This window comes from Oncorhynchus gorbuscha, linkage group LG24 (assembly GCF_021184085.1).
Source record: "Oncorhynchus gorbuscha isolate QuinsamMale2020 ecotype Even-year linkage group LG24, OgorEven_v1.0, whole genome shotgun sequence".
NCBI lineage: Eukaryota > Metazoa > Chordata > Actinopteri > Salmoniformes > Salmonidae > Oncorhynchus > Oncorhynchus gorbuscha.
The window spans coordinates 18,136,603-18,152,646 of NC_060196.1; the positions used below are offsets into that span (position 1 = coordinate 18,136,603).

The following is a 16,044-nucleotide window of genomic DNA, read 5'->3' on the forward strand; positions in this document are numbered from 1 at the left end:
AAGAGAGCGAGAGTTGCACCCCTTCTGAAAAAACCTACACTCGATCCCTCCGATGTCAACAACTACAGACCAGTATCCCTTCTTTCTTTTCTCTCCAAAACTCTTGAACGTGCCGTCCTTGGTCAGCTCTCCCGCTATCTCTCTCAGAATGACCTTCTTGATCCAAATCAGTCAGGTTTCAAGACTAGTCATTCAACTGAGACTGCTCTTCTCTGTATCACGGAGGCGCTCCGCACCGCTAAAGCTAACTCTCTCTCCTCTGCTCTCATCCTTCTAGACCTATCGGCTGCCTTCGATACTGTGAACCATCAGATCCTCCTCTCCACCCTCTCCGAGTTGGGCATCTCCGGCGCGGCCCACGCTTGGATTGCGTCCTACCTGACAGGTCGCTCCTACCAGGTGGCGTGGCGAGAATCTGTCTCCTCACCACGCGCTCTCACCACTGGTGTCCCCCAGGGCTCTGTTCTAGGCCCTCTCCTATTCTCGCTATACACCAAGTCACTTGGCTCTGTCATAACCTCACATGGTCTCTCCTATCATTGCTATGCAGACGACACACAATTAATCTTCTCCTTTCCCCTTCTGATGACCAGGTGGCGAATCGCATCTCTGCATGTCTGGCAGACATATCAGTGTGGATGACGGATCACCACCTCAAGCTGAACTTCGGCAAGACGGAGCTGCTCTTCCTCCCGGGGAAGGACTGCCCGTTCCATGATCTCGCCATCACGGTTGACAACTCCATTGTGTCCTCCTCCCAGAGCGCTAAGAACCTTGGCGTGATCCTGGACAACAAACTGTCGTTCTCAACTAACATCAAGGTGGTGGCCCGTTCCTGTAGGTTCATGCTCTACAACATCCGCAGAGTACGACCCTGCCTCACACAGGAAGCGGCGCAGGTCCTAATCCAGGCACTTGTCATCTCCCGTCTGGATTACTGCAACTCGCTGTTGGCTGGGCTCCCTGCCTGTGCCATTAAACCCCTACAACTCATCCAGAACGCCGCAGCCCGTCTAGTGTTCAACCTTCCCAAGTTCTCTCACGTCACCCCGCTCCTCCGCTCTCTCCACTGGCTTCCAGTTGAAGCTCGCATCCGCTACAAGACCATGGTGCTTGCCTACGGAGCTGTGAGGGGAACGGCACCTCAGTACCTCCAGGCTCTGATCAGGCCCTACACCCAAATAAGGGCACTGCGTTCATCCACCTCTGGCCTGCTCGCCTCCCTACCACTGAGGAAGTACAGTTCCCGCTCAGCTCAGTCAAAACTGTTCGCTGCTCTGGCTCCCCAATGGTGGAACAAACTCCCTCACAACGCCAGGACAGCGGAGTCAATCACCACCTTCCGGAGACACTTGAAACCCCACCTCTTTAAGGAATACCTAGGATAGGATAAAGTAATCCTTCTCACCCCCTCCCCCCTTAAAATATTTAGATGCACTATTGTAAAGTGGTTGTTCCACTGGATGTCATAAGGTGAATGCACCAATTTGTAAGTCGCTCTGGATAAGAGCGTCTGCTAAATGACTTAAATGTAAAATGTAAATGTAAAAAAAGTACTTGTCACATTTTGAACAGGAAAATGGTCAAATTCACACACTTATCAAGATAACATTCCAGACACTTTAGTGTGGAGTCTTGGAGTGTACTCCTGGTTATTCTTAAATAAATAAACAAGACAAATGTCAACTGGTTTGCTTGGGCTCCCGAGTGGCGCAGTGGTCTAAGGCACTGCACCTCAGTGCTAGAGGCATCACCACAGACACCCTGGTTTGAATCCAGGCTGCATCACAACCGGTCGTGATTGGGAGTCCCATATGGCGGCGCACAATTGGCCCAGTGTCCTCCGGGTTTGGCCGGTGTAGGCCGTCATTGTAAATAAGAATTTGTTCTTAACTGACTTGTATATTTTAACAATTACATCTACATTTGATACTTAAGTATATTTAAAACCAAATACTTTTAGACTTTTACTGAAGTAGTATTTTAGTGGGTGACTTTTACTTTTCCTTGACATATTTTCAATGAAGATATTTTTACTTTTACTCAAGTATGACAATTGGGTACTTTTTCCACAAACTGCATAATGATCATGTAAATACTACAGAATGTTGACAGCATCAACAAGAAGAATTAGTAGGGACACCAAATAAAGAACATAAAACTATTTTATTTACAGGATCACTTTCCATCGACAATGACAAAGTCCATGTTGTGACGAAAGTCAACCAAAACTCCACCAGTTGGTCATAAACAACTAACACAAAACTGTTCACAATGTACAGAATTGAATGTATTGATTTATGATCACACGTCTTAAATTGGAAGGGCCTGTGCTACTGTTAACACTGTGAAACACTGCAAGTTATACATATGCTGCTTGTCACTGTTCTTATCCTGCTTGTAAATGTACATGTAACTCATAAACACTTTTCAATCTAAGCAAACAGTATTTTCCAAGTGTATGTTTCTTCAATTTGGAATGAATTACAATAAAGTGTTGTAAATTCGATATTTTTGGTTGTGTAGATGTAAACATTCACGATAAGACCATAGACAGACCCTTGACATTAAGCTAAGACCGAATGTTGTACATTGATAGCAGAACAATACTGTTTAGTGCAGGCTGGGTTCACATACCTAGATTAAGCCTATTCAAAGCACATTTTGAGTCCATTAATAAACACAATCTGGGTACACGAAACTGGCCCATATAAAACTAACTTTAGAAGAGGTTGAGCAGAAATACTTTGTACCACATGCATAAGCATCATATTACAACTTTATAAGCACTACATGAACATTCATAATATCTTATGCCAATGTTAAGTCACTACGCAGCATTGGTCAACTGGGAGTTTGTTGCATACTGTCTGCTGCCATTAGCACTGTGAAGGTGTGATGACTGATTACCCTGTGGTATATCCTTATTCAGGGCCCTTTACATGTAAGTGTTATCAAATCAGTTAAATCTGGACAGCTGCAAAGCAAAAAGACCTACCATTTGATAGAGGCACCATTAGTTATACATTAAACCTAAAACATTGTCTTCAGCAACACAAATATACAAAGGACGACTGACATCACAACATTCCCCCCCCCCGTTTGTTGCTGTATTTTGCTTCTTGTTGTATCAAACCATATCTTAATGAATACCAACACTGTATCAAAACACTTGGAGTATCGATGAAAAGCTTGATTTGCCATTGAATGATAAAAACTGTAGCGAAAACACACTCTGACAACACGTAATGAAATACACGACGCAAATACAGTATTTCTTTACATTCTTGAATCATAACGTCTCTAACGTTTCTTTACATTCTTTCATAAAGGCTTAGAACATTCTATTGGCATTCCCCAGCAACACTACACCAGACACACCTCCATTAGAAATATGTCAGAATGTTGACGTTATAGAACATTCTATTGGCACACCCCAGCAACACTACACCAGACACCCCTCCATTAGAAATATGTCAGAATGTTGACGTTATAGAACATTCTATTGGCACACCCCAGCAACACTACACCAGACACACCTCCATTAGAAATATGTCAGAATGTTGACGTTATAGAACATTCTATTGGCACACCCCAGCAACACTACACCAGACACACCTCCATTAGAAATATGTCAGAATGTTGACGTTATAGAACATTCTATTGGCACACCCCAGCAACACTACACCAGACACACCTCCATTAGAAATATGTCAGAATGTTGACGTTATAGAACATTCTATTGGCACACCCCAGCAACACTACACCAGACACACCTCCATTAGAAATATGTCAGAATGTTGACGTTATAGAACATTCTATTGGCACACCCCAGCAACACTACACCAGACACACCTCCATTAGAAATATGTCAGAATGTTGACGTTATAGAACATTCTATTGGCACACCCCAGCAACACTACACCAGACACACCTCCATTAGAAATATGTCAGAATGTTGACGTTATAGAACATTACGACAACCTGTCCCTACTCTGAGACAATGGCGTCTTTACAATGACATTAGAACAATAAGTGACCCACAAGTAATACATCAGATTAGGTAAGTCATGTCATTGTAAGTGATATTACAACTAATACAAAAGCTTAAGTGGCATAAAACTACAACGGTTTAACGTCACTATCTTCACATATTCTGGTAAGACCGTGTTGACTTCACGTCTAGGGAAACGTTGGAAGGAATCCTCGCAGAGAAGATGAATGGCGATATTAAACTGAATCTAGCCTGATCTCACTGTAATATATGCATTCACATCCCTATCAAATCGAATGGTCACATTAGCTCATGTCAAAATAAGCACATGAAAGTGCGTGTCACGAAAAGAACATCTAGAAAATGTCTTTGATCAAAGTTATAATGCTCTTAATGTCATTCGAGTAATCTGCTCTCTGCCGTCACAACATCGTGCCAAATTCCTGCCTCTGTATTACCATAGCATTTTCTAGAATGACTCCAATCCTCACATTTTATTGCATAAATGCACTGCTTTAAAATGAGGTATCATGCTCAAGTATTACACTAAATAAGTACATTCCGTCACTTGTGATGCAGCCTGTCACAGCGATGCAACCCCACTGATATTTGATAACGCTATTGAATGTGACTCGTTGTGTCTACAGTTTGTTACCTTTACTACCGGCTGTTTTTTTCTTCTCCATCCACACAGCTGTTATTTTCATGTTATCTTTAAGTCAAGCTGAGGGCCACAGGTGGGTAGTCTGTCATCTGGAGAAAAAAACCCATTACATTTCAATTCAAACTGTGACAAAATACAACACTTCACCGAATACAAGGGCCTTGGGGGGCCAAGGTAAGACCGGTGCATCAGGCTTTGAATCATCTTTGCCCCATGAGGGAGTTGGCAGAAGACACCCCTAGAGACCCTCTATCAGACAGCCGTGGAACCTGAGCTATGGTATGTAATGTCTTCATACTGCGCTGGGCTATTGGGTAGAACATGGCTCGTTGGTCAGGGGAAGAAATACCCTAAACCAAACGTGGTTATTCTCTTGTTGGAGTGTCGAGCCAAACAAGACAAAAGGCTGAAGAGACGCCTGGTGCTAGTGCCAGCACTTGATTTAAACCCAGAAGGATTACACACACATATATATAGTACATGCACGCAAGCACACACACACACACACAGGGGAGAAATACCACCCCTCTAATTGATGGCCCAAGGCTTTACCTGACATCTAGATTCACACACACACACACACACACACACACACACACACACACACACACACACACACACACACACACACACACACACACACACACACACACACACACACACACACACACACACACACACACACACACACACACACACACACACACACACAGTGATCATGAAAACTCTGCTCCGTGGGCACATGCACACACACACATCTAAACACTGTGATCGTATAAAAACCTCATTGTGGCCATTTCTTTCAAAGCTACAGTACTATATGTACGTACAATGCAGCAGGAGGTGATGTTATTCTCAATGGGAATATGAAGGCAAAATAAAAGGAGGTGGGCAGCTAAAAAACAAAGACGAGCAATTGTCATCTGCTACTTTCATTCCATTCCACATCAGTTTTCCCTGCACGTGTTTTCCTATTTGAAAGCGTGTATCAACCACAAAGCTACCCAAACATAGAAAAACATGGACACTGCTTTAAAACATTAGCAGTAACAAATGGGCATCTATTTACGCTGTTCTAACCATTCGGATTCAGATCAATGACGCCGCTTTAAATAAACAATTAGCTAGTTATTTATGTGCACATTTGTGTGGTCGTTAGTTTGCTTTGTTGCCAATGGTGGCCTAATGTTGACCATGTAGGACTATGGAGGAAAAACAATGTGCATACACACTAACACCTAACACGCACACACACAAACGTGTACTCTCACATGCACTCACACACAAGGACACGCACTTGCACACGCACGGGACTATGGGGGAAAAAAAGTTGAGGGACCATTTGGTAATCAAACCAGATTCACTGCAGCGATGGCATGCCATCAAAAGTCAATTAACAAAGATATTTCTTACTGGCGCGTTTAATCAACAGTTTTTTCCATTGGAAATCACTAAGTGGCTAAAGAGGTTACAACTGGGGCATAATGGAGGGATAGACGGATACGTTGGTCATTCTATACAGGATGTAACTACATGACATAAGACTTGACAGTCTGTGCCGTGCCGTAGAATCTGTGCCGTGCTTACGAAGACCGTATGTATGCCATATGAAGCCTTTATAAAAAGTCGCAGTTTGTTTAAACTGGGACCAGTCATTCTATACATGACGTAAGAATAAAGCTAAAAGCCACTGCCACAAATGGTAACTACGGACACACTACCGTAAAGATATCGGTTGCTCCAGAAAATGTTCTCTCTCTGGTATCTAGCAAGCCTATATCTTAAAACACAGGTCAATCAAATGTGCTGATGTTAGAGCGGCACATGAGGATCTGGCACACGGTCGTCTAGCCTATACAGTTTACAATAGCATGACCCAGAAACTAACACGGCAAGCCCAGTGTTTCAATCATAGCTCCGTAAGCAAAAGATCAAAGGAGGGAATGTTTAGGTGTACTCCGAGGTGTCCGTGTGTATTTTATGGGCCCCTCCATGGCATGTTAATTGTAAATCTCCCACCGTGCTGTGTGTGTGTGTGTGTGTGTGTGTGTGTGTGTGTGTGTGTGTGTGTGTGTGTGTGTGTGTGTGTGTGTGTGTGTGTGTGTGTGTGTGTGTGTGTGTGTGTGTGTGTGTGTGTGTGTGTGTGTGTGTGTGTGTGTGTGTGTGTGTGTGTGTGTATGTGTGTATGTGTGTATGTGTGTGTGTGTGTGTGTGTATGTGTGTGTGTGTGTGTGTGTGATGAAAGGATCATTCAGCTCAATGCGGAACGTGCATACAGAAGAACCGTCGTCAGCGAGGCATGGATTCTGCCTGTTTCCCCCCCAGCACATCATTGTAAAATGGAATACTGGCCAACATTATTGCGTAAACAATACGTTGATGACGTAGCATGCTGTCGCTCTTCACATGAACTCTGTACATTGTTTCAAATCTATACAGTATTTCGTAATATACAATATGTTATATACAGTGAGCTCCATAAGTATGGCGACAGGGACACATTTTCTGCTGTTTTGGCTGTGTACGCCAGCACTTTGGATTTGAAATGATACAATGACAATGCCGTTAAAACTCAGTCTGTCAGCTTTAATTTGGGGGTATGTGCATCTATATCAGGTGAATCGTTTAGAAATTACAGCACTTCTTGTACAGTACATACTCCTCCCATTTTAGGGGACCAAAAGCAGTGGGAAAAATGTACTTACAAGTTTAGTATTTGTAGTGCTGAGCAATTAACCGAGATGTAGATTCTTTTTCAGTTTCTAAAACCACTAATTGACCAAAGTCAGTTCAATGATTTGAATTCCGTTTATTTCTGAGGTTTTCTGTGAGCTCAATGTGCACATTGCACAACTGTGCAATATAGTAGGGAGTTGTAGTTTCCAACATGCCAATATTCCACATAGTTTAGTGCATAAAAGGTGGTGATTAACTACAATGACCATAAGCCATTGCTCATCTACTTGTCCACTCTGTGTTTCTTTTAAGCCTGCTACTGAAGACAGAAGAATGTGCAATCATGAGGGGATATAGAGAGTAGCTGTTGCTTCGGAGGTATCTACCTAAAAATAGATGATCTAAGTGATTGATAGTTGGTATTCAGCAGTCATCAAAGTATGCCTCATTTACGTTGAAGAACTACAAAATAGTGATTTTGTCAGACGGCATAGGCAGCAGCTCTATAGAGATGAGACTGTTTCGGTGGTGTTTCAGATTGTTTTGTGCCCAATGTAATGTATCGTGTCCTTTTGGAGTCACTTTTATCGTTAATAAGAATACGTTTCTAAACACTGATTATGGATCATCCTGAATGAATCGTGAACAACGATGAGTGAGAAAGTTAGAGACGCACAAATATCATACCCCCAAGACATGCTAACCTCTCACCATTACTGCTAACCTCTCACCATTACAATAACAGGGGAGGTTAGCATTTTTGAGGGGTTATGGTACTTGCGCATAATCAAACAGTGCTGTCATTTCTAAACAGTTCACCCAATATGGATGGAAATACCCTCAAATTAAAGCTGACAGTCTACACTTTAGTATGCTATATGAAGTCTTTGTCGGTTGTAGTTTGTTTAAAATGGGACCAGTCATTCTATACATCACATAAGACTACAGCTAAAACACACTGCTACAAATGGTAGCTATGGACACACTACCTAAAGATATATGTGATATATGAAAATGTTCTCTCTCTGGTATCTACTGTAGCAGAGAGAATCTAAAAGTGCTGTAATGTCTCAACGGTTCACTCGATATGGATGAAAATACCCAACAAATTCAAGTTGACGATCTGCACGTTAACCTCATATCATTTCAAATCCAAAAGTGCTGGTGTACAGAGCCAAAACAGCAAACACATTTTCACTGGCCAAATACTTTTGGAGCTGAGTGTACAAAACATCAAGAACACCTTCCGAATATTGAATTGCCTCAATTCATCGGGGCATGGAATCTAGGTGTCGAACGCATTCTACAGGGATGGTGGCCCATGTTGACTCCAATGCTTCCCACGGTTGTGTCAAGTTGGCTGGATGTCCTTTGGGTGGTGGACCATTCTTGATACACGCGGGAAACGTTGAGCGTGGAAAAACCCCCCGCGGCAAAAACCTTCTTTGACCGTTCTCCTCCCCTTCATCTACACTGATTGAAGTGGATCAATAAGGGGTCATTATCGTTCACCTGGATTCACCTGGTCAGTCTGTCATGGAAAGAGCAGGTGTTCATCATGTTTTAAACACTCAGTAGCCATTGCATTCAGGATGTTACTTGGCCAGGCATTTTTTGTAAATCTTTTTTTCTTACGGATGTTTTATATACAGTACACTTCAGTGATTTTCATAGTATTACAGACCGAACAACAATATGCTATCTGATGGTTATGTTTGACAATTTATTCCTGCTTCTCATCTAAAATGTGTTTTCAGCGATATTCTCTGAACCCTTTGAAAAGTGTGTGTTTGCATGTGTGTGTATTGACAAGGGACCGCGTGTATGTAGGTTTGTAATGTCCACCCGTCTCTGCATGTACTGTACACACATGCCTGTGTGTTTGCTCATGCCTGACAGCGTGTGTCTGCATCCAGTATGCCCTCCTTTAGGAGAAGTCCTCAGCCTCAGCATTGGGGGCGCAGCCTGCCTTAGCCTTGGCCCCGTTCCCATTGCAACCAAGCCCATTTTCCATTCTCTGGTTGACGTAGCTCTTCTTCCTGGCCTGGTTCTGGTTGTTTGTTCCGTCTACAGGGTCATACACCACTACCACGGAGGTATCCATGCGGGACAGGGTGTACATGCTGCTCTGGCGGGCCGGGTGGAGACGGGTGGCCCTCAGCTCCAGCTCATCATAGCTGGACACCTGGACGAAGGGGCACCAGCGGAACGCCCGCTTGAAGCCAGCCCGGAACCTGGGGGGGGAAAGGGGCGAATAGAGAGGGGGGGGGGGTGTGAATGAGATTTGATTTTGCGAACGGGGTCGTGTTCCAAGGCCACGCTGTTTGTAAAATGTTTTCCAACAGAAAAGGAAATTCTGTGTTCTTATTGGACGAGTTCAAGTAGCACAGCACCTGTGTCACTACGTTTCAGAACGTTTTCTACCTACTGAACACAAACCAGATCATATAATGATCTGATTTTCATAAGGCAGCAGTAAACAAATGACATACTAATGTGTACAGTGCAGTGAGGTTGAAGAGAGAGTTGTATAATGACATTAAACATCAACCGAAAGCACACAGCAACAAATAAACAATTAGGAAACAGGAAACTAAACCTAATCGACTGCAACATACACAGCCCTGTGTTCTCCATCAATTTAAAGTCAACTAATGACCCAGATAATAAACAACAAAATACAGTACTTAGATAAATACATAAAATAAAAAATGTGTAATATAGAGTTCTGTCCAGGGATATACTTCAAACTCTACCAAAACTGGAGATTTTGGCTCGGACCAGATTTACTTATAATAGCCAAGAAATATTTACTTATGTTGTTTTTATATATTCACATCATGAAGGGGGCAAAGCAACCACACAGCACATCCTTCCTGAATAGCCTGATTGTGTCGATGGTAAGAGCGCTATGTGCTTTAGATAATTGCCTGTGTGAACCTAAGTGCACTGGGGAGCTTCATTCACAAGCTAGCGTTCATCAACGCTCAGAGTCTGGATTCAGAGCACTGAAGCTTCTTCAAGGAGGTCTTGCTCTGTGTTTAATATGGTTATGAGATGTCCGAGGCCAGGCAAAGGACAGACTAAGGCATAAAGTTTGTCAAGATGGATACACAATTTCTATGCTCTTTTCATGCCATTCGGACTAATTGACCATGGAAATACAGATACAGCACGTATGTGTAGGTTTGTGGGAGTGTGTGTGTACGCGAGGGTCTTACATGACTACACCCGACGTCATACCTCTAGGTTCTGTTACCTGCATTGTTCCTGTTTGCAGAGAGAATGAGTCACACAGGTGCCGAACGACCCACCTTAAGCACTGAGTGGCTTAAAAGAACATGTTCCGAAGGCATGCAATGGTAACCAATTGAAATGATGCTTTGATTTCCAGGTCTCTTTCAGCATTTCTCAGTGATGTCCTTGGAGTAGCTTTACTCTCAAGCCTCAGTCCTAAAATACCTAATGTGGTATTATTTTTTTGCTGTTGCATTTATCAAGAGGGCAGGAACATCACAAAAGGAACTGTTATCAGGGTTGCCATTGCCTGGACCTTTGTCGAAGCACATCTCTCGTGTGCTCTGTTCAGAGGATTACAGGATATTCATATAGGAGATTCTAATGCACCTTAGTTGTTTTTCAAGGATTGTTATGAAGCTATACAGAGGCAGGCCAACAGCATACATATACTTTCCACGCCCTTTCCAACCATCGACTATGAAAATATAGCCATGTGGGTATGTATGTATGTGTGTGTATGTGCCTCCGCCCGGGAATGCTCCCATTTCTGCTTGCCTTATAGCGGTCTCCCTGTGTGCACATGTGTGTATTCTCCTTACCTGCTGTTGAGGCAGCAGTAGATGATGGGATTGTACATGGTGGAGCTCATGGCCAGCCACATCACTGACAGGTAGACCTGCTGGATGGACTTCCACCTCATCAGAGCCTTGTTGAGGCCCGTCACGATGAAGTAGACGTGGTACGGCAGCCAGCAGAGGGCGAAGGTCACCACCACAATGATCATCATCTTGACCACCTGGGGGTGAGGGAGGGAGTGGGGGGGGGGGGGGGGTGTAACATTAGTTAAATTCCCGTTCAACCCTGTGAGGCGAGCTGTCAGGAAACTGTGTGGCGTCTGCTGATAAAGAGGCAAATTCTCCTGCCACTCGATCAGCCAGACAACTGAAGCTAATTAGGTTGTGAAGTGCACTCTGCAGTTATTATTCAAGGGAGAGCAAAGAGAGCTGTCTCTCCTTCCTTTGGAGAAGATAAATGAAGCTTCAGCCTGTTTCCTTCTTCCACATCACCTAGCTGCATTGGCTTTAAATGAGTGTGTGTGCTTTAGTGAGCCTGGTAAGAGCTGTATGTTACTGTAGATGTACAGTGGCAAGAAAAAGTACGAACCCTTTGTAAATACCTGAATTGCTGCATAAATTCACCATAAAATGCGATCTGATCATCATCTAGGTCACAACAATAGACAAACACAGTCTGCTTAAACTAGTAACACACAAACAATAAGTTTTCATGTCTTTACTGAACCCACTGTGTAAACATTCCCAGTGCAGGGTGGAAAAAGTATGTGAACACTTGGGATTTATTAACTGGTTGACCCTCCTTTGGCAGCAATAACCTCAACCAAACATTTTCTGCAGTTGCGGATTAGATCTGCACAACGGTCAGGAGGAATATTGGACCATTCATCTTCACAAAACTGTTTCAGTTCAGCAATATTCTTGGGTTGTCTGTTTGTGAATTGCTCTCGAGTTCATGCCACAGCATCTCAAAATCGGGTTGAGGTCAGGACGGGGCCACTCCAGAAGGCGTATTTTCTTCTGTTGAAGCCATTCTGTTGTTGATTTACTTCCGTGTTTTGGGTCGTTGTCCTGTTGCGTCACCCAACTTCTGTTCAGCTTCAATTGGCGGACAGATAGCCCAACACTCTCCTGCAAAATGTCTTGATAAACTTGGGAATTCATTTTTTCAGTCGATGATAGCAAGCTGTCCAGCAAAGCAGCCCCAAACCATGATGCTCCCTCCACCATTATTTACAGTTGCGATGAGGTTTTGATGTTTGTGTGCTGTGCCTTTTTCTCCACACATAGTGTTGTGTGTTCCTTCCAAACAACTCAACTGTAGTTTCATCTGTCCACAGAATATTTTGCCAGTAGCGCTGTGGAACATCCAGATGCACTTTTGCAAACTTCAGACGTGCAGCAATGTTTTTTTTGGATAGCAGTGGCTTCTTCCGTGGTGTCCTCCCATGAACACCATTCTTGTTTGATGTTTTACGTATCGTAGACTCGTCAACAGAAATGTTAGCATGTTCCAGAGATTTCTGTATGTCTTAAGCTGACACTAGGGTTCTTCTTAACCTTATTGAGCATTCTGCGCTGTGCTCTTGCAGTCATCTTTGCAGGACAGCCACTCCTAGGGAGAGTAGCAACAGTGCTGAACTTTCTCCATTTATAGACAATTTGTCTTACCGTGGACTGATGGACATCAAGGCTTTTAGAGATATTTTTGTAACCCTTTCTAGCTTTATGCAAGTCAACAATTCTTATTCTTAGGTCTTCTGCGATATCTTTGTTCGAGGCATGATTCACATCAGGCAATGCTTCTTGTGAATAACAAACTCTGTTTTTATAGGGCAAGTCAGCTTTAACCAACATCTCCAATCCTGTCTCATTGATTGGACTCCAGGTTAGCTGACTCCTGACTCCAATTAGCTTTTGGAGAAGTCATTAGCTTTGGGGTTCACATATACGTTTTCTAACCTACACTGGTGAATGTTGAAATGATGTATTCAATATAGACAAGAAAAACACAACAATTTGTGTGTTATTAGTTTAAGCAGACTGTGTTTGTCTATTGTTGTGATTTAGATGAAGATCAAATCAAACTTGAGACCAATTTACACAGAAATCCAGGTAATTCCAAAGTGTTCACATACTTTTTCTTGACACTGTATGTTAGTGTTGGTTAGATATCAAAATGCCTTTCTTGCTTAAAAAACCCACTCCAGATCCAGGTCCTTTGCTCAAAGATGAAGCAAAATACAAAAAAACAAACCCAAAAACCAACCAATTTTAACGCCACACACATCAGCCATTTAAACATTAATTTCCCATCAGGGAGAAACTGGTGACGAAAACACCGTTTCTGAAAGACATATCAACAGCAGGTTTGAAATGGGAAGAAGTGAACTCCAGCTTTCAGTCTCTTATCACCAGTTGGTGGTATTCTGTAGTCTGCACCACAGTCCCCGAAGTATTTCAGAAACCGAAGTCGCTTTTCAGGGTCGATCCTCTTCACAGGAAGGGGTGATCTTTGCTCCAGGTGGGCGGCAGATCCGATAGTCAGGAGAGAATAACAGAGCTTGTGTGTGTCTGTGTGTCCATTGCGGAAAGACTGCTATTTTGATTGCACATCTCTCTCTTCCCCTCAAAAGGACCTGAGGCCCCGAAGATTAAAGAAACGGAAGCTGACCATTTGGCCAACCGAGAGACTAGCAGGAAACCTGAGAAAAGACTTCCGCTCCTTTTGTCTTCTTTGATTTTAGTTACCCTTTGAATCCCCAGGACATGGCTTCGCTTCTGAAGAGAGAGCTTGGATTTGTCCCAAATATCACCATCTTCCCTATACAGTAGTGCACTACAATATATGGCTTAGGTTAGGCTAACCCTATGGGTTAGGTTAAATAGGGAGCAATTTGGGATTAAGCCCGTAGCTTTGTGTAGGTAGGCTGCACAATGGCGTGGATTCTAGATGGTGGTAGGAGTTATCGCAAAAGCAAATATGGTCATGTTCAAGGTTGAACGGACTTATTCAAAAACGGAATAACAGCAAGGAAAATATACACCTAAAGACTTACTAGATCAGTGTTAATGCCAAATAGAAGGATGAGCATATGTATGTCAAATTAAAAATAATACTGAAAAGCATCTAGGTTAGGGTGACCAGACATCCCCGTTTACCGGGGACAGTCCCCGTTTTTGGTGGCCTGTCCCCGGCTGGAGCTGTCCCCGTTTTTAACTGTGCGTTAAAAACAGCCTGCAAAGTGAAAAAATATTTTACGTGGCAAGAAAGACCGGGCAGCAAAGCCTACCTACCAGTTGACGTCTCAATTACGTTGTGCTTGTTTTGTCCAGCAGAGGGAGCTGCTAGCTATAGCAGCTTCATTATCTCTTCTACTGACTACTTGCTCGCGCTAGTTTTCGAGAAAACTGCTGCGGAGAACTCAGGCAGAAGCTAGAAAGTGTCAAGTTTAGCCACATCACCACAAAACGTCTGTTCAGGCCAGGTACAATCGTTTGAGATACTAGCTAATGATGTTATTATGTCACAATTTATTATATAGATAGATGATCTGCTTCATAAGGTTTTAAATAGGTTTTGCTAGCTAGCATTAGCTATGTTGACTAAGTTAACGTTATTTGGCTACTTTCATGGTAGCTAGGTTAAAAAACGTTCACATGGAAACATGCAGTGGACGGGCTATTTTGAAAATATGATTATATTAAATGAATGCATAATTCTGAGAATATTTATTTGTAGATTACAAATTTGAATGGTTTGGCATTATAAGTAGTGTGTGAAAATATATTTAGAAATCTTCATGGATAACATTAGCGTAATGTTTTCTGTTAGAGTGGAGAGGAGGAAGACTGGATAGGAAGAAAAGTGAGACAGAGGAGGAAAGGTAAAGATATGATTGCAGAGCCTGCCAATGTATTATTCCAAACAATGTTTTTGAGATGAAATACAAAAATGAGGCAAGCAATGGGAATCTGTTAACCAAAGTCTTTGATCTAATAGTGTACTATTTATTATTAAAAGGTTGGAGAGGAAGGAGAAGGGAACAAAATTGAGTAAAAAGAGTAAAGCGAGGAGAGTTTGGAAGAGTGAGGTGGAAAGGTAAAGAGAAGGAAAGGAAGAAAGAGCTGGAAGATGAGTGAAGAAAAGAGAAGAAAGATTGGAGTAGAAGAAAAAGTTAAGAGTAAGAAGAGTGACACAAAGAGAGTGAAGAAGAGCAGACAGGAGGCACAATGGCTCTTTCCGAGAAACGGAAATGCCATTTTAATGACAACATGAGAGGATTTCCATTTATACGCTCAGGTCAAGACGATAGAATGGTTCACTGCACCCGTTGTAATTGCTCTTTTTCAATTGGCAGCTGGAGAAGAACGGCAGTGGTAGAACATCAACAGACGAAAAAGCATAAAGCCTGTCTGATTGGCCGTGTTGGTATGCCCTCTGTCACCACATTCTTCAAGAAGGTAGAGCCTTGCCAAGAAGAATATGATTTAGCTGTGCAGGAGGGTGTCTTTGCATACCCACACTATGCGACACAATCATAGTTACAGATCTATGGACTTCACGGCACAAATTATACGGAAGCTTTATGAGCCAAAGTTTACATGTGCTAGGACACAATGTGAAGCCATACTGAGTAACGTGTTAGCACCATGGGCAACTACTTTGGTAACACAGGACCTAGACCAGGTTGAATTTGTGTCCCTGTCCATTGATGGGTCCAATCATGGACATGTAAAGCTGCTGCCAACAGTAGTCAGATATTTTAAGATATATGATGGCAGCACATCTGTGGAAACAAAACTGTTTGATTGTGTTGAATTGAAAGGAGAAACAGCAGAGGAGATTGCAGCTGAGGTCCTGGTGGTCATCCAAAAATGTAACCTGGAAAACA

At 42.8% G+C, this 16,044-nt stretch overlaps 1 protein-coding gene across 3 annotated transcripts in view; it reads right to left on the minus strand.

Annotated features, from left to right (window-relative positions):
• Positions 1–2,147: 2,147 nt before the first annotated feature.
• LOC124012558 (neuromedin-K receptor-like) overlaps positions 2,148–16,044 on the minus strand; it is a 45,109-nt gene continuing 31,212 nt past the window's right edge. For 2 of the 3 annotated variants that reach the window (XM_046326329.1, XM_046326327.1), the window contains exons 4-5: positions 11,174–11,370; positions 2,148–9,568 (exon numbers count right to left, since the gene is read on the minus strand). In XM_046326329.1, the coding sequence (XP_046182285.1) occupies positions 9,262–9,568; positions 11,174–11,370 (504 nt within the window). In that variant the 3' untranslated portion in view covers positions 2,148–9,261. Of the gene's footprint in view, positions 9,569–11,169; positions 11,371–16,044 lie in introns of those variants that run through there. The other variant, XM_046326328.1, reaches the window with a different exon arrangement.